The following is a 21,414-nucleotide window of genomic DNA, read 5'->3' on the forward strand; positions in this document are numbered from 1 at the left end:
AAGGAGGGAAACCTTCCTCGCCCGTTCCCCGCCAAGCTTGATATAGATTGTATTTTTGGCTTATTATTGTAAGACTGACTATGTTGCTATATTAAAAATTGCTTCGAAAAGAGCGACGTTGGTATCTATAAATTTGCACCTCCTTTCTTCTACCTACGTCCTTCCTCCACGTCATCTTGTCTGATAAACGAAATTTTTAATCAAGAGAGGGAAAGATACACGTCAGATATGTGAAATATCTTTTTATTGTTCATTTATATAAAGGTTAAAAAACTTAAAAAAGAATGTATATTCAACGTGTGTTAAATATAAGTTTTCTTAAGTCTAAAGATTGATCGCGCGAAGGTCGCTTCGCAATTTGGACGGTTTATCGGTTAAAATACTTTAGCGTTTCACGGTACTATGAAAACAGACTTCTTTGCATGGACGGTATCTTGAGGTGCCACGCGCACATAGATGCATTCTAGCAGATATGTGATTTGCTGATTCGCGATAATGATGTGATAAAATCCAAGATCGAAGCTCTTGCAGCACCGATGGCGCGTGTCTGATTACGCTAACTACAACTTAGACTTTATGTGTATCATATACATATCTATTTTTGTATATATACGTGCTATAATATTAAAATAGATCTTCGACGTATGCTTAAAAAACATACATACATATATATATATATATATTTTTATACAAATGTAAATATATATCTCTTGAGGCACTAATTATCGGATATAGAATCCCAGTGATTCACACAAGAATATTATAATTTATACAGAATGTCCTAAACTTTGCGCGCAATACATATTATTAATATTAAATTCCTGAGATATTTATAATAAAAAGAAATAGTACTTTAAACCAATTGATTCAAGCATTTTGTAAAGTATTTTTGAACATATCTTTATTTCATAATCATTTCATTTAGTCATTTTTTAAAATAAAAGTAATATCAAGAAAAGAAGTAGCTGAAGATATCTTTATTTCTTCCTCTCACGTGTAATGAATGAAGTAAAGGACATTCTGTATATAAACTAAATGATATGATTATTAACTTTGTAACATTATTCACAACTAGTATTGATAAAATAATTCTGTCCTTTTTGTCTGTTAAGTGATGAACAAAACCGGAATAAATATTATCAGTACTAGCAACGAATAATGGTACACGCATTGTCAGTTACTCGATTTTGAATTAAATTGGTACATGCTTATATTTTCTACTCTACTATATACACGCCTTACCGATCACATTAACGTCTCGTGTATCTTGTTTGATTGACTTTATATCGAGGATCGAGGAATAATAAAAGTTAATTATAAAATCAGTTAACGAACGTGTTATCCGCGAATAGCAATTCGTGAATGGTATAAATAGTAAGAATAATAAAGGATATTAAAAAATGAACTTTAAGATGAAAACGCTATTAAAGGAAAAAAAAAAGAGGAGAAGTTTGGGGAGAAGTGATTTACAACTTATTCATCAATTGGAAACTTTGATACGCGTAACATATTCTTTCCGATACATGTCTTTTAATCGCTACGAACACACATTTGTCGTTAAGTATTTTGATAACAATTATTAACAAGCATGATTAATATAATTACATTACGAAAATAATTGACGGCCTCGCATGTAAGAAATAGGCGGTTGCGATTATTACGCTTGATTTGTACTTGAGATGCTTTGCCTCAAAGAGTACAATGCCCTAACAATTTTATGCTTCTTAAGAACAGGAAAGGACGGATATAATATAATATTTATAAAAATTAATAGTAATCGTTAACAGTACATATTAAATCGCACAGTGTGCAAAACGCCCGAAATTGCGTCAATATTCTTTCGTTGGATTACTTTGGACCGCGTACCACCTTATGACGTGATAAATATGCGCGCTGTACGTTCTGCCGGATGCAATCTTTTAGACGAGTTAGTAATAAGAGATTAATCGTTCTCATCTCATCTTCTAAACAGTATTCTTTTTAAAGTCTTCAAGATAAACTCAACAAAATTTGCATTTTCATCTTTGCCATCTTTATCATTCTAGCATCTGTATGCAAAAGCACAAATTATTAATGAAATTATTAATTGCTTTCACCGGTTAAAAAAAAAAGAGAGATTAAAATTGTTTTATAATTCACTTTCTACGGCATTAATATTTTTACATGAGATTCTTTAAAACCAGATCTTTCTTTTTCCGATCTTTTGGAAACGACATGCTTGAGCACGTGATACAATTCATTTGTCGTACCATCTTTACGCTCCGTTAGCAAAGACAAGCTACAGCGATAGAAACGGATGGATTCAATGTGTTTTTACCTCTTTGCATTTATCGCTAGCCATCACTGAATTGTTGCGTTCGGAAATACCTCGTTATTGTGACGAGCAGCGATGCGATAAGCAGGAAGCCTGCCGGTGTGGCTAAAAGCGTAGCGGCATTGTAAATTGGGCAGTAGGGACACTGCGAACTACCGCAGACCTCGCATATATTTAAGGTGTACGTAGGCAGTGCATCGAATATAGATTCGTTAAAGCGCTCTGAAACAAGAGAACGTCGTATGTTGCATACTGATCGTGATAAGCAATATATTTTAAGACTTGAAACTTTTCAATATATCTTACCAAATTTATTTTATTATTTAAATTAATTTATTATTAAATTAACATAACATACCTGGTGAATAGTAATCGTAAACACGAATGGGAAGGTATCGCGACATATTCGCGACCGGGTACCAACGTTCTATCGTGAAGTTCACGCATGTCTCTTCGGTGTCCAAGTAATCGAAGTAAAAGAGTATTTTTCTATCTTGGAAACGCGCCCTCTGAAGATTCCTCACTTGTTTCGACAGAATATATCGGTCCAACGTTTGCTGTTGGATTATGTAGCCAGTTGGAATGGCTACATCCAGCACAGCCATGCCAGAACGTGCAGACTCATTGACATTCGTCCATCTAGACGAGATACAGTACACATTTTCACACAGAGTAATGACGAGCAAAAATAAGACAATAAAAAAGATAAAAAATTGCACATATAATGATGAGGTACTATTATGATTATAGTTTCACCTTTGACAACTAAGGTACGAGATATGAGACTGATTTCTGCCATGGAAGTTTGCTCTGGTGATTAGATCGAAGGCTTTGATTGGCGGTTGCGTTTGGAATCTCTTTATGTCTACGTTATATTGCACATGCATTTGCAAGATGGCATAACCCGCGCCCTTTGCCTGTACTTTCACAGTTCCCCATGCTTCCGGTATCTAAAATGTAATCAGACATAGAAGGAAAAACAATAACGAACAAAAAATGAAGAAATGGTTTTTAAGCATTGTTACATCTCTGTAAAAAATACCTCAATGGTTTGGAGCTTCGCCAGATTCTTGTCATTCACGGTCAACGTCTTGGTCTGTCCCGGCAGTGCGGTAGCCTCGACGGTTACCGTAAGCGAGCTGACATCCCTGATTCTCGACCTCACGGTGTACTCCATCAGCGCCTTCATTGCCCACACGGTGTCTTGCGTGGACGCCCAGCCGCCATCCGTCAGTCTCTGCGCATTCAGCCACTTTACTATCGGCTCTATCATGATCTCCTGTCGGGCGACGTGAACGAGCAACGCGTACGAGGTAGTCTCTATGTTCTCCGAGTCGTACTTGTACGGCAAGCGCGGCAAGAGGAAAGGCTTCTGGTTCTCTAGCTTATACGGAGGAAGAGGCACCTGCTCTCTGCCCCAGTACGTTAACCCGCCCTCCCTGCGAGCATGCCTGGCCAGAATGTTGAATGCCTGCTCGGCAGTGGAGGCTTTCGCCACTAGGAGTGCGTAGGCTACGATCGCCACTTCGTACGGCTTGCCGCGCTCCTCCAACAGCTTCAGGTTCCGTTCCAACCACCTGATCGCCTTGGCCGCGGACAGAGCTACCTGAGAACCCAGGCCGCCAGTGAGATCCTTGACGCTCTCTAACGTGATGAGCACGTGTGCGGTAAGACTGATGTTCCGATGGACGATTATGTCGTTTCTGTAGTTGAGAGAACTGTTCATCTTCCGGTCTGGCAGCCAGGTCACTTCGTAGAACGCGCCTTCCGGTGTCTGGTGCTTCAGTATCCACGAGACTGCCTGGGCGATCACCTCGGGATCGATGTACAGATAGTTCTCCCACTCGTAAAAGCTGGCTTCCTGGAAAACTCGTGCGCAGAACGCCGTCAGCCAAACGCTCGGCATCGATTGGTTCCAGTCGGTGCGGAAGAAGCTAAAGGAACCGTCGGGATTCATGAACGACAATTGCCTCTGGTAACCGATGTTCATGTAATAAAAGCTCTCCTTCTCCTGCGTGCGATTGCGCTGGTTGATCAGGCGCATGTACAGGGTGGTGTACATGTTCGCGGCGAAGCTGAACATATTCTGCTCGGCGCAGTCCATGGGTAGGTTCATGAGGCTGGTCGCGTTCACCGGCATCGTCGGGAAGATTGGCCCCACTACGTCGCCAACCAAGCTGATGGTCGCCTTGTTCGACCCGAACACGTAGTAACGGTTCTCGTCGTAGGGTATGATCGGCGTTTCGGTGATGTTGACGTGCATGTATTGGAACACGTAGGCGCGGTTGCTGAGATCCAGCAGAATCGACTGATGCCGATGCTGCGGTACACCGTCGGCTTCGACGTGCAGGTTGCGGGTTACCGAGTCTCTGCCGATCAGGGTGGTCGCATAAATGTGAACCTTGATATCGCCGAGCCTCACCGGCACGATAGGCAGATAGACGATACTGGCGTCTTGCGCCGGAATCCAGATGAAGAACTGATGCTCGCCGAAAGTGGTGCGCGGCTTGTACGACTGCACGATGCCATTGTCCTCGACGTGGATAAATTTATAGTCGTTGGAGCCTGCCAGAACCACCGTCGCCTCAATGTTGTACCGCATGTAATTGAAGACGGACACACGGATGCCGATCTGCTCGCCCTGCCTGCTGTGAGTTGGCATTTCCACGTTTATATAGAACGGCAGGACTCCGGTGTACTCGAGCGCCTTCGGCAACATGCCGAAGCCAATACTGGGCGACATGCTAAACGCGGTGACCATCCAATGAACCGGCCTACGCGGCACGTCCAGGTTGAAGATCTGTCGGCCGTGCGGGCCGATGTTGATGTCCTTCCACAGCCAAACGTTCTCATAATGCCGCTGGATTCGGTTGAAACGCCATTTGCGGAAGTGCGCCAGATCGGTAGCGTTTCGCTCGACGCATCGCGCCTCGTCCGTACCGTCCTCGCAGTCGAATATGCCGTCGCACCTCTTGTCCAACCTGTAGCATCGACCAGACAGGCACTCGCCGTATCCCTGGGTTCGATTGCAGATGTCGGGTCGCCGGTGTATCACAGCGTCCGTGAAGACGACCAGGCCGATGTAGTCGAATGTACGATTGGCGTCGATGCCGAAGGTCGACGACGGGAAGTACACGATCTCGTCCGGATCGCCGTCGTGGTACTGCCAAGCGTGAGAATGAGTCCCGTTGGTCTCCTCATCGAAATGTGCCATCTTTGTGATTACATTCGCGTACGACAGCTCATTCCCCGCCTGCATCGTGTAGAATGACCGGTCAATGCCCGACAAGGCGACGTAGGCGCCAGGCTCGCCGTAGATCGCTACCTCGACGCTCTCGCCTGTCCTCGCCTTCTTGTTGTTGATGAACACGGTGAAGTTGTTGCGCGAGATACCGTTCACCGGAAACGTCAGCGAGTCCGCCACGACCTCGCCGTAGCGACCGACGTAATACACCACCGCTGTCGCAACAGGAGCCATTTCTGGGCTCAGAGGTATCGCGAAAGTCTTGATGTTGTGCTGCATATTGTCATCTCCGGCCAGAAGTATGATACCCTTGGACATGATGATGTAGTTGAAGGCATCGATGTAGAAATTGGTTTGCACGTGGAACACCATGTACTCGCCGACCTTGGGCTTCTCGGTGGACGTCGAGATCTTGATGTGCTTCATGTTCGGCGACTCGTGCGCGAGCAGCAGCAACTCGGTTTGTGCCCTGTAACCCTCGCCGTCGGTGATGTGCGCATAGATCCGCATGGAAGTGATGTCGTTCAGAATCTGATTGGCGTGATCGGCGTCGTTCTCCAGCCGCAGCTGCTTCCTCAGGTCCATCTTAACGGACCACACATCTGCGTGTTCCGGCGACGCCCGTAAGTACTGGGTATCGATACTGCGCCGTCCGCCCGCTCGCATTTCGATGTCCGCGCGAATCTCCATCACGGCCCCCCTGAGCTGCGTAGGCCGCAGCGGTGAGTTGTCGTGGAAGGACGCGACCAGGTTGAGCGAGAACGGCATCCCTGGTTTGAACACCTGCGGACTGCCGCCGAGGAAACGCACCTTCGTGGTGGAATTGAAGATCCTCGCGGTCGAGTAACCGACGATCACTTCGTCCAGGAATCTTTCGCCTACCGTCGCGATAACGGTGACCTCCATCCCGTCAACGGTTGGAACGAAGTTCAACAGTTCTTGCATGGGATACCGGAAGTGGTACGTGCCGTTGAAGAATCTCAGTACCGGCACGCGCTCGTCGAAGAAGTTCAGCGGCCTAAACCACGCCGGGTACAGCTCGTTGAAGTTGAAATACCTCTCGACCGGCTCGATCGCCATGGCAGGAATGCGCGTTCGATCCAGCGGTTTAAAGCTGGCTTTCAGAGTCAAGTTACCTCTCACCGGCGCACCCGACGTGTAATTCGCCTGCACGATGCCGTAGATGTAGGGATCGTTGTCGAAGAAGAACGCCGGCATCGTGACGTTCACCTCGAAGCGCGTCTGATAATATTCCTCGACCAGGAACGTCTTCTCCTCCACTTGGTTCTGGGCTATCACCTGCACGATCCACTCCCCGAACACTGGTTGGTCGGACAGCTGATACGACAGCGAGACGGTACCCAAATTGCTCTGCCTGCTCAGCCACCGTCTCATGATTCTTCTATTCGGATCCAGCATGTACACGTCCACAGGATTGTTGTAGGCCTTTAACTCCGTGTCTATTGGGATTGTTCGAAATCGGACCGTTTCGCCCTGCATGTACATGGGCTTGTCCAACTGTATGAAAATGGTCATGGAACGTTGCGAGAATATCAATTTCGTCTCATTTAAGAAGGCTTGGCCACCGTTTAGATCATTGTACATCCCTTCGACGCGCAACTTGTAGTCACCACCCACTGAAGTAGGCGGCATGCGCATCATAAGGGTTTCCGGTATGCCCTCCTTAATCTCTTGGTAATCTGTGGCAATTTCTACGCCATTTCGCTGAATGGACGAGCGTACTGTCATAGGTAACGGGCTATGCAGAATGCTCACGGCGATTCGGTACACCTGACCTGGTCTGACCATGCGAGATGCCACTACGAAGTACGTGCTGCAATTAAATTCAGAATTCCAAAAGTCTGTTATATTTAATCGCTCAAGAATATCTTTTATATTTATTGTTGTTTTATTATTAACACTGAGTTAATGATTTAATTTGACATCATTAAATTTCTTTCATTCATTATGATTTTACATTTATTGTACTGTAATCTGGCACCGTTAACATTTAAAAACAATATACTCGTACTCACGATTCTTTAATTATGACGTTTTCATTTTGCGCAGGATTTCGAAATCCAAAACCTGTATTTTGATCCCAATTATCCTCGTAACGATTCCATGGTAATCTGGGGGTAGATTCTGTCGGTTCTTGAGTAAACTGGCCATTTCCAGTAGTCAGGAATAAAAATAGAATCCAGATCATTTTTTTCTAAAATATACAATTTATCTCATTTGTATTACATTTCAATGGAAACCATCCAAAACTGTCTTAATAGTATACGCGGAAGCAAAACTATAAAGAGCAACGTGATAACGATTAACATTTCATACAGTTAACATTAAAAGTTATACAATAGCAATAATTATGTAAACAGGCCTAATTTCTTGATAGAAGTATTCAACATCACTTTTATCTAATCATCTTTCATTAATGACACATGCAATTTGATTGCTTACTCATACATATATAAGCTAACAAAATATTATTACAACACAATTGTAATATTTTATTAACCTAATGTATACACGTGTTGCTGCAGTATTCAACAATAAACGCAGCACATAGAAAATTATTAATTTATCAGCAAAACGCAGGGTTAAACAACGCAGCGGTCAACGCCCAAACTATCTCGAACACACATTCTTCAAATCGCGTGTCATCAGAACTCACCTGAGATTCGACCTCCTACTCGAACCTATGAGTATCAACGACTACCGCACGCAATGAGTATCACCGCATTCGTGTACTTAAATTAGGAAGACATAAAAAAAACGTCAAGCACGTCAGAAATATACATTGTGCAGAAATTCACAAACAAAAGGAGTGGCCCCGTTACAAACGGCCGTTTTGTCATTGATAATGCACGAGATCAGACAATCTCCCATAAAAAGAGGCAAGGATTCGTTGCGCCATCAGATGTGAGTGAACGATGAATAAAACAGTCAAAGTCCCATACAGGCGCATGCACGTCTTGGTTCCTGCATAGGCAACGGTTGTCGCGCGGTGGAAGTTGGCTAGGGAATAATATAGGCTGTATAGTTAGCACTGCGAATGCTACAAAATACTTTCTATCCTTTTTTTATTTGCGAGAGGAAAAGAATAGGAAGTATTTGTAGCATTTGTAATACCGCACCCTCTCTGTTTCGTGGAGTATCAATCTAGTGATTTTTCACTAGATAAATTCACCGATTTGCAGCGCGCTTGTTTACGTATTATTTCACTGCACGAGACGCGCTTTGATATGCTAATTATATTTTAATAATATTAATAATTAAATAATAATTATTAATTTTATTATATTTTTGCATATTAGGAGCTTATTATTAAAAACTTCGATCAATTGATAAAAGGGAGAAGACATAATATTTATTTAAGATTAAAGTCAACGCCTTCTAAGGAAGCTTTTCCCATTGGGTTTTTCTCGATGCTGGGAGGAGTAATTAATTCTCATCGACGAATCCAATCTCCAAGGGTTTTCAGAACAGAGCAAAAACGTTCTCCTCCTTTCATTTGTCTCCATTAAGGATCTTCTGCTGGATCATGAGAGCTCACGACAATCATACTGTTCAGTTGATTCAGATTCCATTTGCAACGTAACAACATGTTACACGGTCTTCTTTTTGGCAAGGACCAATATATATGTTTATCTCGTGTAATCATCGAACTTTTGCTGCCTATAAAGGTATCCACTGGACGATAGTCATTGGACGGATCCAATTTAATTACTTGGCGGAAAAGGAGAAGGCTGTAAGTGTCACATTTTTATTATATTAAGAAAAATTCCTTATTAAGAACAATTCTTGAAATGTTTATTTTCTGTAGAACATACTCTATTTTTCTTCAATAATTTATTTTTTAATTTCTGATCAAGTCTTATATGGTCTAGTCTAGTTTGTTATAAATATTAGATCGGTGCATAAGTTCTTTGCCGATGGGTCCCGATTAGAGAGCCTTTAATAAAGCCTTTATTATCGAATATATTCACATGTTGCCAGAAAGATGGAAAAAAGTAGGAAATAACGGAAAATGATTGATTTATGCTGTATTGATTGTTTCATTTTAATAAAGAAAAAGTGCAAAAACGAACAAGAACTTATACCGACCTGATAATAGAATGAACTGTGCCAATATTGACATTGTTAAAAAATTTATAAATAATTAATAAATAAGTGTACTGATCTTATAATTTAATTATGAATAAATAAATAAATACATAAAATTATTAAAATATTTCGCTATTAATAAGCGCCGACTATATACAGTGATTCTCGATTCCGCGAGGCATCATCAATTACACATTCTCTAGTCTGCTATCGGATCTGTTAGGTTTTTCCCGAGATAACCCGGACGTTGACCATGCTTGTCCATACCTGTTCGCACAAGAGAAGTTTTTTACCTTTGTTCTCGATTAATTGCCGGTAATCTTATCTTAATGTCGCTATAATGTGTATGAACGATGTTACGAACGATAACGAGGTGAGAAAATTCCAAGAGTATGAGGAGATGATTTTTATCATCTGTACATATATCTCGTGTATCTACAGAATATCTCTCTTCCACTTCCAACCGCGTGAATTGTAATTGCCGATCGTCCGATCGGATTCCTTCGATCATTTTTTGCTCGCATGTGCTGAGCACACATTCAAGATTATGAATATTTATTATTTATTTACTAAAGTCGTTGATTTATTAATGTAAGAAAAAAATTTTTAAATACTAGCATTGTTGCTTTTTGTTCCCCGTCAAGACGAAGCTGTGCCACTATTGTTTTCGCACGTATCTATACCGTTATGCAATACAATCTCCATTATTTTAATGATAACCAATTGTGTTATTCAGTGTCGGTAAGATTCAAGAAATACTGATATGATAAAAACGATTTTAATTACGTGCAAAATACCAGTCATGTACACGGTTTAAACATCGGCAATCGAAGTAGCGTAGGCGATAAGTTAGGATTTATTGTTTCAATGCCGCGTAGCGTGGCATCAATAATAATGGAAAAACCCATTGGGAGTTTCTACAGCCCAGAGTCTCCTTATACGCGTTGAGGCTTACATATACCGACGACGACAGCGAATCGATTTTCCAATACGAGCGATATAAAATAGCCACGAAACCACGTTCGTCGGCGTTGGCGCGCGCGAATCGTTGCGAAGCTCTATTTCAAATAGGAAATGCCGTTGGAATTTCCGGTGAGTTTGTTATTATGATCTTGGCGTTTCCTTACAGTGGACTACGAAGAAAGTAGTTTGACCGCTACACGATGGTCACGGGATAACGGTGTAAATCACGCGAATCCATAGGAGAAATTGTCAAAAATCCAGAAATAAAAATATGCGTGCACGGTAAAAAGCAAGGCGTAACGAGTTACCATTTCCCCGTAATCAATAGAATAATCATTCTAATTGTAATCGTGTATTGCAATAATCTTTTCATCATTGTATCTAATTGCAGTTACGTGCAACATTCAGTAATCGCGATGGTACGTTCGAAAATGATGACCTATCGGTTTATGATTCATTTGTTATATAACGGAAGTCGACTGCTATGTTATTGCATAATTCCTGCGATCAGCAATTGCAGGTTCCACTTATCCGTTAATGAAGGACACGGGCTTTCCTAAATTAGTTAATTAAGAACACGGACTTTCCTAAATTCTCGATTCCCATCAATTCTCATTGTCTTTTTTTTTCTTCCAGAAAATATCAAGATTAATATGAAGTTTCAAGATTTTATAATTTCATTGAATATTTCCTGGGAGGAATCTGATGATGCATATTTTTAAAAAATGCAAAAGCAATCTTGAAATCTAGACGATAAAATATATTTTAAATAATAAACTGACGCTACAATATATATGTAATATCATTGTGGAAAATAAAAATTTATTGATTTTAAGGACAAAGAACAATTGAGAGACGATAGAATTGACACCGGAGAATCCTATCCACCTTTCGGTGATCCAGAAGCATGAAAAGCTCTCATTAATGATGTACATAGATGCTTCTCATCATCGTACTCATCAATCAGAATTCCTGATTGTGCAATCGAATTATCGCAGTCATGAAAAATGCGATAATACTTGAGCGAATTAGCACAAGAGAAAGAGAAAAATACGCCGCACTAAGATAATAAGCAAGGCGCGTGCACTCGTGGTGAAAAATATTACATAAAATTCATATAGAAAGTTCACACTGATAAGTGCACAGCATAGATGAGCTCTGATTGAAAAGTTACGGTGCACGACAATAATTGATTTCCTTCTCGTTTGATAATTCATTATTTCGTAGGAATATAATCTCTTAGATAGGCACAAAGTTAAAAATTATTATTTCACATTGTTGATATACTAATTTGATTATAATTATGTTAGAGACTCTCTCTTTTGTGTTGATTATAATTAATCGTAGCTAATTAATTTTCTAACAGCTAAATGCGACCGGCAGACTATTAACAATCATTTCGAGAATTCCAATTAGCTAATCTATTAGATAAAATGATTTTATCTGGAACAGTTAAAGTTTTAAAAATGTTCATTCAGTCAACGTAAAAGTTTCAGAGTAAAAGTTTCAGAAAAGAACGGTTCACAAAAGACTAAAGTTACGTCATTTCGCCAAGGAGACATTTCCTTTGTACCTTTGAAATTATTTCATCGAATACAGAATACAGATAAACCTTACTGGTTGCATGTTGTACGGCTATACGACTGGCTCTGCACGAGATGGGTTTTTCCAGTCGTATTCCTGCGTCGAAAACTGTTACCAATCGAATGGCTCTTCCATATACATCTCGAATGCAGTCAGATTGCTAAAGCTTCTCGCACTGTACATCTTGCGTAACTCAGCAGCGCCTGATTCGTACAGAATAAAGGTTCATGGCTGAAAATCCGTTCGAAAAAATATTTTTCATTATTAATTCTGCCATTACCGGCCGCTGAATGTGGATCATAATGCCGTAAAACGCAAAGAAGCAACGCGGCAACCAACCATAAATCCATAAATTAATTAAGAATTATTCATGTTCGATCTCGTTCCGCTTACCGAGCACGGCCGGAATTTTTGCTTTCATAAATGCTTCTCGCAGTCACGCACACGTAGTCACCGCACTTGTTACACCGCGCATGCGCGAGATGCACAGTTGGTAATACCAGGGTCGCTGTCTCGGCTGCTTCAGTTCGTTCTGAGACGCGGAACGGGGAGGTCGTTCGTCGCGCAGCCACGAAACAGTAAACGAACCATTCGAACTTTCACATTTTCATTTCTCGAATTGCTCGTCTTGTCGGACATCGAGTGTTCATCAGAAGTGCAACGGACCTGAGGGAAGAGATCCATCGCACGTGACTCGCGACGTTCGCAGGAACGATATGCCAGATCGCGCGCGATAAGCGAGATACTGAGAGTGAAAATCGAAAGTTGCGAGACGGTGCAGCTCGCGCAGAAGAAAGCAGAAAGAAGCAATCTTGCTTCGTTATCTCGGGAATTGCCGCGAGTTAATTTGTGAGCGACAAGTTGGGTGCGATCGCGTAACCTCGCTGCGACCTCGCATCTCGCGCAACGTTAGCGCGTCACCCGTTAGAATTCCGTTGTTTCACGTGGCAGTGGCGCAGCAACGGCGGAACGATCTTCGTCACGAGAACACGAAGAAATCCAAGGAACGCGAGGGTGGATTTTCGATCGAAGGGATATATATAATCGAAAGAGAGAATTCTAACCCTCGATTCTCGCTCTCGAGTGTTTCGAAAATGTGGCGGTCGACGAAAGACATCACCCAGATGGAGAAACATGTTACAGAGGACAGCAAGTGGAAGCGGTCCCATGACGACAACGAATCCGCTGGCAACGTCGATTCCGGGTTCCTGTCGGGCGGCAATCTGCAGTACAGCGGCGAGATCCTGATAGAAGGGCGCCAGGAGGAGCAACCATCATCATCGGAGGCAGCATCGACGGAGACCTCGAAAGAACCAATGAGAACCATCGACAGCGGCGTGGACATCGACCTCAGCGAGAGTCTGGGACGGCTCAACCTGAAGCATGTCTGTCTAAATCCGCTGTCCGGTGAGGGAAATAGGATTCAAGCCGAGCCTACGGACGTGGAGCTAGTGCCCGTAACTACCGCGAAGAAAAATGATGGATCCGCACGTGGCACTCAACAGGAGCCCAGCAGCGACGAGAGGACGAATAATGAGGAAAACTGGCAGCTGTATTATACACAGAACGACGACGGTGACACGTGAGTATGAACATTGTGACAGTGGGACGTTCCACGGTCTCTCTTCGGCTTCGCCTATCTTGTTCATCTCGTATTTACCGCGATTTTCATTTAAATCAATCCACCAATCAATTGTCAGTCTGTCTTTATTTTTATGAGTAGTATTGGCACGATTACATAAGTTGATTCAAACGCGACATCGTTATGTATACATTAATGTTGACTTTTGTACATATAGAGTGATTTATACGTGTCTGACGCATTTAGCGTTCGCTAATTTTCAAGTTTGTTCAAAATAATAAATAAAACGAGATTTTGTTGAGTCAAACTAAATAATGAAAAATCAGTATCGCATACAGAAAATATGAAATAAAATTGATAAAAAAGACGTCTCGGTTCATGAGGAATGGAGATGTGTTGATAATCATCTCAAATCAGAAAAAAATCATATATATTTAACAAAATAAAATATTCGTCACATTGATTGAAATTATTTGTTTCTACAGGCAATTGCACATCGCCATTATACAGGGCTTCGAGAAAATTGCACTCAGTTTGATAAGCGTGGCACCTCACTCGTGCCTACTGAATGTCATGAACGACGAATGGCAGTCACCGTTGCACTTGGCTGTGTTAACGCAACAACCGAGGATCGTCAGACGCCTGATATTGGCAGGCGCGGATCCGTCCCTCCGGAACTTCCGCGGAAACACAGCTCTGCATCTGGCCTGCGCAAACGGAGACCTCGCTTGCACCAAGGCTCTCACTGATCCGTTAACTTCGATGGAAAGAAACGAGCTGACATCTGGACAGGAAGTACCAGTCATACCCCAGGATCTGGAACAACGTAACTATACGGGTAAGTAGCGCGTTGCTTCTGTCCAGAGTTTCGTTTGCAAGGCGCGGCATGACTGCTGGCAGCAGCGAGATCGTTGCCGTGAGATGTAGAACGTCGACTGGAAGACTTGCAGTCGTAAGATTCTTGTTAGCATTAATGTATGCTATAGCGAAACCGTAACGGAACCGTAGAGAACATAAATTCCCTATCTAGTTTCTCCGATATCTTCTCGCATTGTGCTATCAGTAAGTCTCATATTACCTTCAATATTAAATAGCAGACGTATTATGGTTGCAATGTCTTTATCTATGCGTTCTAGTTTAACGATTAGCTAGAGAATGGAAGAAAATATGCCCGAAGTACATCTCTCCACTTTCTGCATCATTGTCCCCCTTTCAAACTGCACTAAAACGTGAAGAAAGAAAGAGAAAAAAGGAAAAACAATCTCTCTGGCTAGCAACGGACGTTCATCGCGAAATGTTCGTGGACTTTTTAAAGGTCTTGGAAATCCCCCGCATAGCGTCATCGGCACGTACTTTGCCGCAAGTTTACGCGAAGTGGTCGATAAACGCACGTACGTACGCACGCACGCAGTGGAGCGTGTCGTAACCGATCGTCTGAATTGTGATCGATTAGCAGAATCCGAGAACGATATAGCAAACCATATCATGCGTTTATTAGATGATCCGCGTACATTGAGCTGGATTAATAATCGAAATGAAATGTCTGCATGTTCGCGATATTCCGTTCTGAAACTGATGAATCATTAATACTCGAAATAATCATGTTGAAATGATTGTCATAATATTCTGCGTGAGTTTATTCTCCATTTATTCTCTTATAAGAACTCTTTATATAATTTTTTTAGATCATTTAGATTATTTCTCTATTTCAATAAAAATAATTTTATCGTAATATTATTTTGTAAAAATGCAAACGTGAAACATTATCTTTTCTTTAAAGAAAGGAAACAATTTTATATTTGAGATTCGCTAATATGAAAATACCTTGTGCAATATACTTAATAAAAAAGAAAACAAATAAAGATTGTTTTGCGTACGCAATGGAATTTGGCACGTTATGTTACGCGGCGCGTCGCGACGCGACGCCATGAGATACTACAGAGTATTTAAAAATATCTGTGAGACTATATTGCGTGCTACGCGATATTCTTGCCTCGTCTCGCTTCTCCTCGGCTCGCTCGGGAAACCCCACACAGTGGCGTCGGCATCAGTAGCTTCCGTCGAACTTTCCCCTTAAAAAAATCGATTCCACACTGTGATCGACTTTGATTAACAAATGGCAGTAGCTTCGCAATTTTAACAGAACCTTTTACGTTGCTTTATCGTCGAAAGGCTTTAATAGAGCATTTTGTAATCTAGGCTTAACTCCACACTGATGCTGATAAAACCTAATTGGGTACATGCGGGAAATTAAAGCGATTAATTCTAACGTCATGTGTTATCTAATGAATTGACGCGATATCTTGTACGAAAAACAAAAGTGATAACATCTCATTATGGACTATAATTATGAGTGCTTGTTGCAACCTGCTCAATTCAATGATATTTCTATCAGCGAAGGTCGGCTGTATGATTGTACATGCCTACGACTGCAATTATGCAGTTAAGTGGCGTCAATGCGACCGGCACTATAGATGTACTGTTAATTTAGCACAGTTAATTTTAGTAGTTATTTTAATCGGTATAGACCTAATTTGGAGCCGCGGAACGTCAGCCAACTCTTTCACAGAGCGAGAGTGATTCACCGCGCGTCTTCCTAGTCTTCTGTCTGTCTCATGCTAGGTCGAGATACGCGACATGGTCATATCATTGTACTAGCGCCATTTCGCTGCACCTAGTTGCACCTGAGAAATGACAAAAAATTCAGTGAATCATGCAAGTCAATCGTTTGATCGTTCACTAGAAAGCTTCGATATGTAAAATGTGTGAATAGATTATATCTCGCTGCTACCATGACAAGTTCCAATTTAAAGAATCAATTTTTTATTTTTGGGATTATTTGAGTTGGAACATTCAAATCTTGAGATTATGAGTTCGTTATCACGATCCGTTTAACTCAATATCGTTCTCTATTTGACTTTAGGTCAGATGTGCTTGCACATAGCTGCTGCTAACGGACACATAGATGTGGTGAAGCTTTTAATTCGGCGCGGTGCCGATCTGAGGGCAAGAGAAGGTCTACAGGGATATACGGCCCTTCATATCGCGGTGCAAGGACAATATCGAGCATTATTTAAAGTATTATTGCTGGAATGCGAACGTGCGTCCTGTCTGGACGTGCCAACGTATTGCGGCAGGACGGCCTATCAACTGGCCCAGGAGTACAAGGGACAATTCTCTAAGGAAGCGTGCAGGAAATTAGTACAATGTGGTGCAACGCCAGAGCCACTGCCAGAATCGGATTCCGACAGCAGCGAAGAGGAGGAAACATCGTCATCGGCAGCGAGTTACTTGCCTGCGATCGATAACATGCGAAATGTGGTTGGAGTGAAAGTCTGAAGTATTCATTGATTAGTTTATTAAACGTGTTCAGCTACTGGATATTTATTGATCGAGAGAAAGACGAAAAGAATGTATGTGCTTGTGTGTTTGCAAGATAAATCTCGAATCGCATCAATTAGGGAGTAATTACAATAGAATTTCGTTAATCAAATGGAAGGAAAGCCAAGTTGTGTTTGCAAGAATAATTTTTATAAACATCATATATATATATATATATATTGTACGTATTCCGAGAGCTCTTTAATTAGACGGTCAATTTAATCAACCAATTTAGAAATTTCTATGAAAAATTGCCATTTGAGAACGAGAATTAAATTAATGAAATTGAATATGCGGTTTTTCTATGCCAACTTGTATTTTAAATTTTATAGCGTTGTACAGAATTATATGTGTATGCATGCATAAAATATTTTCACATAAATAGGAAATCATGAAATAAAACCAAAAATTGTGTTTAACGATAATTGCACTGACATATGCATGCGATATACAAATACAGTCACATCCACAGTTAAATGAGGAAATGAAATGATACTTTTTTATTTTGATTTTCATCTTCAGTGTACATTATGTAATAAAATTATAGAAATGGATCTTGAATTTGGACAAGTATTGTCACAGAGACAGATACAAAGTTGTGGACTATAAAATTTCTAAAGTAACATAAAAAATGCGATATATACGAGAAAAGTTTGAAAATAAACAGTGGATGAAATATGGAAGTGCGTAGAAATCAAAGATCTCAGAAATAAATTCATGTAATTCAGTTGACGATTACGATTACGATTATAAACGACAACATCTGTAAGACTAGGTTCCCACGGGGCGCGAACCATGAGCGTGAATTATGCTGTCCTGCTTGCCTCAATAATTAGAGTGCGCAGGACAGCATGATTTACGCTCGTGGTTCACGCCCCGTGGGAACCCGGTCTAATACTGATCTAGCAGTCATTTGCTTCTTCTTTGTTTATTATTGACTACACTACAATAAATATTAGTTGTGTAAAGTATGAAAATACGAGAAAACAGTGTTCAATACTCAGCGAAATTAACTTTTAACGACGGTAGTGTAGATAAGGGAATGTGTTAAATCCGTATTTGAGGAACGAAATATTAAAAAAAAGACAATATGTGATATAATACAAATTATAGACGCGAAATTGATGCAAAAGGTGATTTTTAAGCCTTATAAGATAGATAGAGCGTCTAATAAATTGAATAAAAAATACTTAGCATATAAATTAAAAAATTAAAATTAACAAAGTTAGAAGCAATTTTCAAATTTTGTATATATAAGTCTTTTTTCTCACTTTTCATATGCGATATACTGCTTATTTTAGCTCTATAAAAAGGGATATATATCCACTTCCATGTATTTCATATCTTCGCATCGTAAGATTGAACATATATAAAAATAAGTACATTGCCCAAGAAATACATACTATATTAATATAGCATTTAATTCTCTCTTAGTTTTTTTTATTTAAAACATATTTATTTTATTATATGCATTAATGGCGAGAAGCAACTCTACTGTGATATTAAATAACGAAATTTACACGAAGGAATTAAGTTTAGTCTCAAATAAATGTAATTCAAATTATATATAAATGTAGAATTATTTATAATTATGACAAAAGGAAATCTTACGAATTCAATGTTAATTTAATAAATATCAAAATCGATCCTCGAATAATTTCAATAAATAATTGTCCCAAAATTAATAGAATTCTAATTTAGGATCTATCACTGGAATAAATTACATTAATAAAAAAGTCAAGATATAAAAGAGGTATATAATTAAAAATATGTTCTGAAAAATTGCATTCATGAAAATTACATTTAATGTTAAAATAACGTTTTATAGAATATCCTTCATATAAATAATACTTCTAGAACTAACATAACATCTTTACTTCAGTTCAAAAAACTTTAAATATGTCAGGCTAAAAGAAATAAATCAGTCAGCATATTTTCATATTCTTGCATTCTTTTTCAACAAATATTTTCATATCTATGTATCAATTCTGTTAAAAATCATATATGATCGATATTTGATATTTGATTAACAGATGAATGTACAAATCCTATTTAAATGCTCTCTAAGAGTATGTATATATATATATTATTAAAAGAAGCATTATTATATATACATCATATTCGGAACAAATAAATACTTTTCTAACGTTACTCGCATTGTCGTAACATTGAAAACATTGTTTCTAACTCTGACAATATTAATTATTAAACTTATATCTACTAGGAATACTATATTCTTTATTTAATTTATTATTAAGTACCATCTATCTTATAGCTTGAACTCTTTTTTTTTATCATCTAATAACATAAAATTGTAACATAAAATAATTGACATAAAAAAAGACTCAAGACAATATGATATTTACCACTACAATAAATATTAGTTGAATTAGTGTTCAATGCTGTAAAGTAAAATTGCTTCCATTAGCACAATTTAACTCCGCGTTGATCTCTTATGTACAATCGTGTATTAGAATATGAATGAATAATCATATTATTGTCATTGTACTATATATTACATAAGCATCTGCTATAGATAATACAGAGGGGTGACAATATCATTATTGTTATATTTGTACAAAAAATATAATTATTTTCAATAAAAAACATGACACAATTCAGTTTTTTGTATACTTTTTAATTTCTTTACTAACTTAATAGCTTTGTTTCTAAATGAACGTTTCTATATTTAAAATGTTATTTATTCTTCCTATTATTGCTATACGCTGTCTTAATTGTTAACAAAAATACATTTTATTTTAATTAAAAATACCAAATTATCTAAACAGAAAGTCCAACGTGAATTGGTGATGATACATGCAGCACAAACCATATTAACAAAACAAAAACAAAGAAAACTATTTTATACCTTGGAATTTGGAACGTTACGTTACACGACGTGTCGTGAGACTGAGGAGAGCGCGACTAGATATTTTTGACATGTAAAAATATCTGTAGAGCTATTTGTATGCTACGCGATATTTTCACCCTGCTTCACATCGGTTCGTTCAGTCGGGAAAGTACACAGCAGCGTCGACGTCAATAGCTTCCGTCAGAGATGTTTACCCTTATAAAGTCTCAAAAGTCAATTACTTTATCATGATTGACTGTTAATAAAGGACAGTATCTCGAATTCTATGATCCACTATATGAAGGGAGACGGATATATCTCTTGATATTTACAGATATATATGAAGAGATTCAGCTGCTTTTTAATACTATAGATTATCTAAAATTTGTAAAACAGTGCAATTTATTGAGCTTGCCAATTAACAATCTTAATTGAATGTATATATATATATATCAATATAAGTGGACTAAGTGTTCTTCCCAACGTTATCACACAATCACTCGTACATAGGTCATTTGTAAAAACACAGGAGCGATAATATATCTCGTACTCAATTGTACTTATATAATAAAGCTCTTGTTCGGGCTTTTTCAATTTTGATGATATAAGTACTTCTACATGCGTCAATAATACTTCCACATCAGTCGAGTAAAATTGATAACATGATGTACATATAGCTATGCTATTATTTAAATTTAATTTTATAACAATTTAATTATATAGAGTTAAATTCCGCCAATGCGATGGTTACCGCTGATGCTGGCGGTGTGGCATGGTTAATTTTAGCAGTTACTTTGATCGGCACGGGCCTAGTTTGGACCGCGGAAAGCCAGGCAAATCTCCGACGGCTATGATTCACCTCGTCTTCCTAGTTCTATCTATATCTTACAGCAGTCGAGACACGTGACTTTGTCATAGCGCCCGACTATTCCCAATTTCTCAAAAAGAACAATAAAAAGTTCGACACTAATCTAAATCGGTTGCTTGATTATGCGTTAAAAAAGCAATGTAACAGCTCTAATAAAACACGTCTACTTAATCTAATTTTTAAGAAGCTACTAAAAGAATGAGATCCTCCTAAATATAATTAATCTATAATAAAATTAAAAATTTGCAAATCAAAGCGCGCCTTGCGCCGAGGTGAGGCAGTAGCCGTGTCTCTTAGCAACGCGCATAAACAAGTAGCGGAGAAGACTGGCGTTGCAGCTGCGGTCCAGTCGACGTTTCAAGTGCTTCGGAACATTTTTATCTTTTTCTTCTTTTGAATAAAAAGAAGGTGATTTTATACAATGACTTCGCGCCAAAGGAGAGAGAGAAGAGAGATTAGTGTCTCTATCCTTCCTTTATACGTATTACTCATTGCTAGTATTATCTGAATTAAAATA

General features: G+C 39.5%; 2 protein-coding genes and 2 long non-coding RNA genes across 6 annotated transcripts; 1 reads left to right on the top strand and 3 right to left on the bottom strand.

Moving 5' to 3' along the window:
- Positions 1-227: 227 nt before the first annotated feature.
- On the bottom strand, positions 228-8,451 carry LOC105287371 (CD109 antigen). 2 transcript variants are annotated; one of them, XM_011352927.3, is made up of 7 exons: positions 8,236-8,451; positions 7,595-7,773; positions 3,357-7,392; positions 3,071-3,264; positions 2,673-2,953; positions 2,318-2,536; positions 228-2,048 (listed from the first exon to the last, which is right to left on the bottom strand). In XM_011352927.3, exons 2-6 carry the CDS (start codon positions 7,765-7,767, stop codon positions 2,334-2,336), a joined length of 4,887 nt encoding a protein of 1,628 aa, XP_011351229.1. In that variant the 5' UTR covers positions 7,768-7,773; positions 8,236-8,451; the 3' UTR covers positions 228-2,048; positions 2,318-2,333. The 2 variants fall into 2 exon arrangements, with proteins under 2 accessions (XP_011351229.1, XP_026825529.1); XM_026969728.1 differs by having other exon boundaries at positions 228-2,536.
- A 905-nt stretch (positions 8,452-9,356) lies between these two features.
- LOC105287403 lies at positions 9,357-12,690 on the bottom strand. 2 transcript variants are annotated; one of them, XR_002193974.1, is made up of 3 exons: positions 12,609-12,690; positions 12,249-12,446; positions 9,357-9,935 (listed from the first exon to the last, which is right to left on the bottom strand). It is a non-coding gene; the product is annotated as an uncharacterized LOC105287403 (long non-coding RNA). The 2 variants fall into 2 exon arrangements; XR_895459.1 differs by having other exon boundaries at positions 9,357-12,446.
- Positions 12,691-12,765: 75 nt separating this feature from the next.
- Positions 12,766-19,798, top strand: LOC105287396 (NF-kappa-B inhibitor cactus). The gene is made up of 3 exons (XM_020034400.2): positions 12,766-13,797; positions 14,283-14,635; positions 16,721-19,798. Exons 1-3 carry the CDS (start codon positions 13,310-13,312, stop codon positions 17,134-17,136), a joined length of 1,257 nt encoding a protein of 418 aa, XP_019889959.1. The 5' UTR covers positions 12,766-13,309; the 3' UTR covers positions 17,137-19,798.
- Positions 15,429-16,714, bottom strand: LOC105287388. The gene is made up of 2 exons (XR_895456.1): positions 16,327-16,714; positions 15,429-15,869 (listed from the first exon to the last, which is right to left on the bottom strand). It is a non-coding gene; the product is annotated as an uncharacterized LOC105287388 (long non-coding RNA).
- Positions 19,799-21,414: the final 1,616 nt, after the last annotated feature.

This window comes from Ooceraea biroi, chromosome 5 (genome assembly GCF_003672135.1).
Source record: "Ooceraea biroi isolate clonal line C1 chromosome 5, Obir_v5.4, whole genome shotgun sequence".
Classification (NCBI taxonomy): Eukaryota; Metazoa; Arthropoda; class Insecta; order Hymenoptera; family Formicidae; genus Ooceraea; species Ooceraea biroi.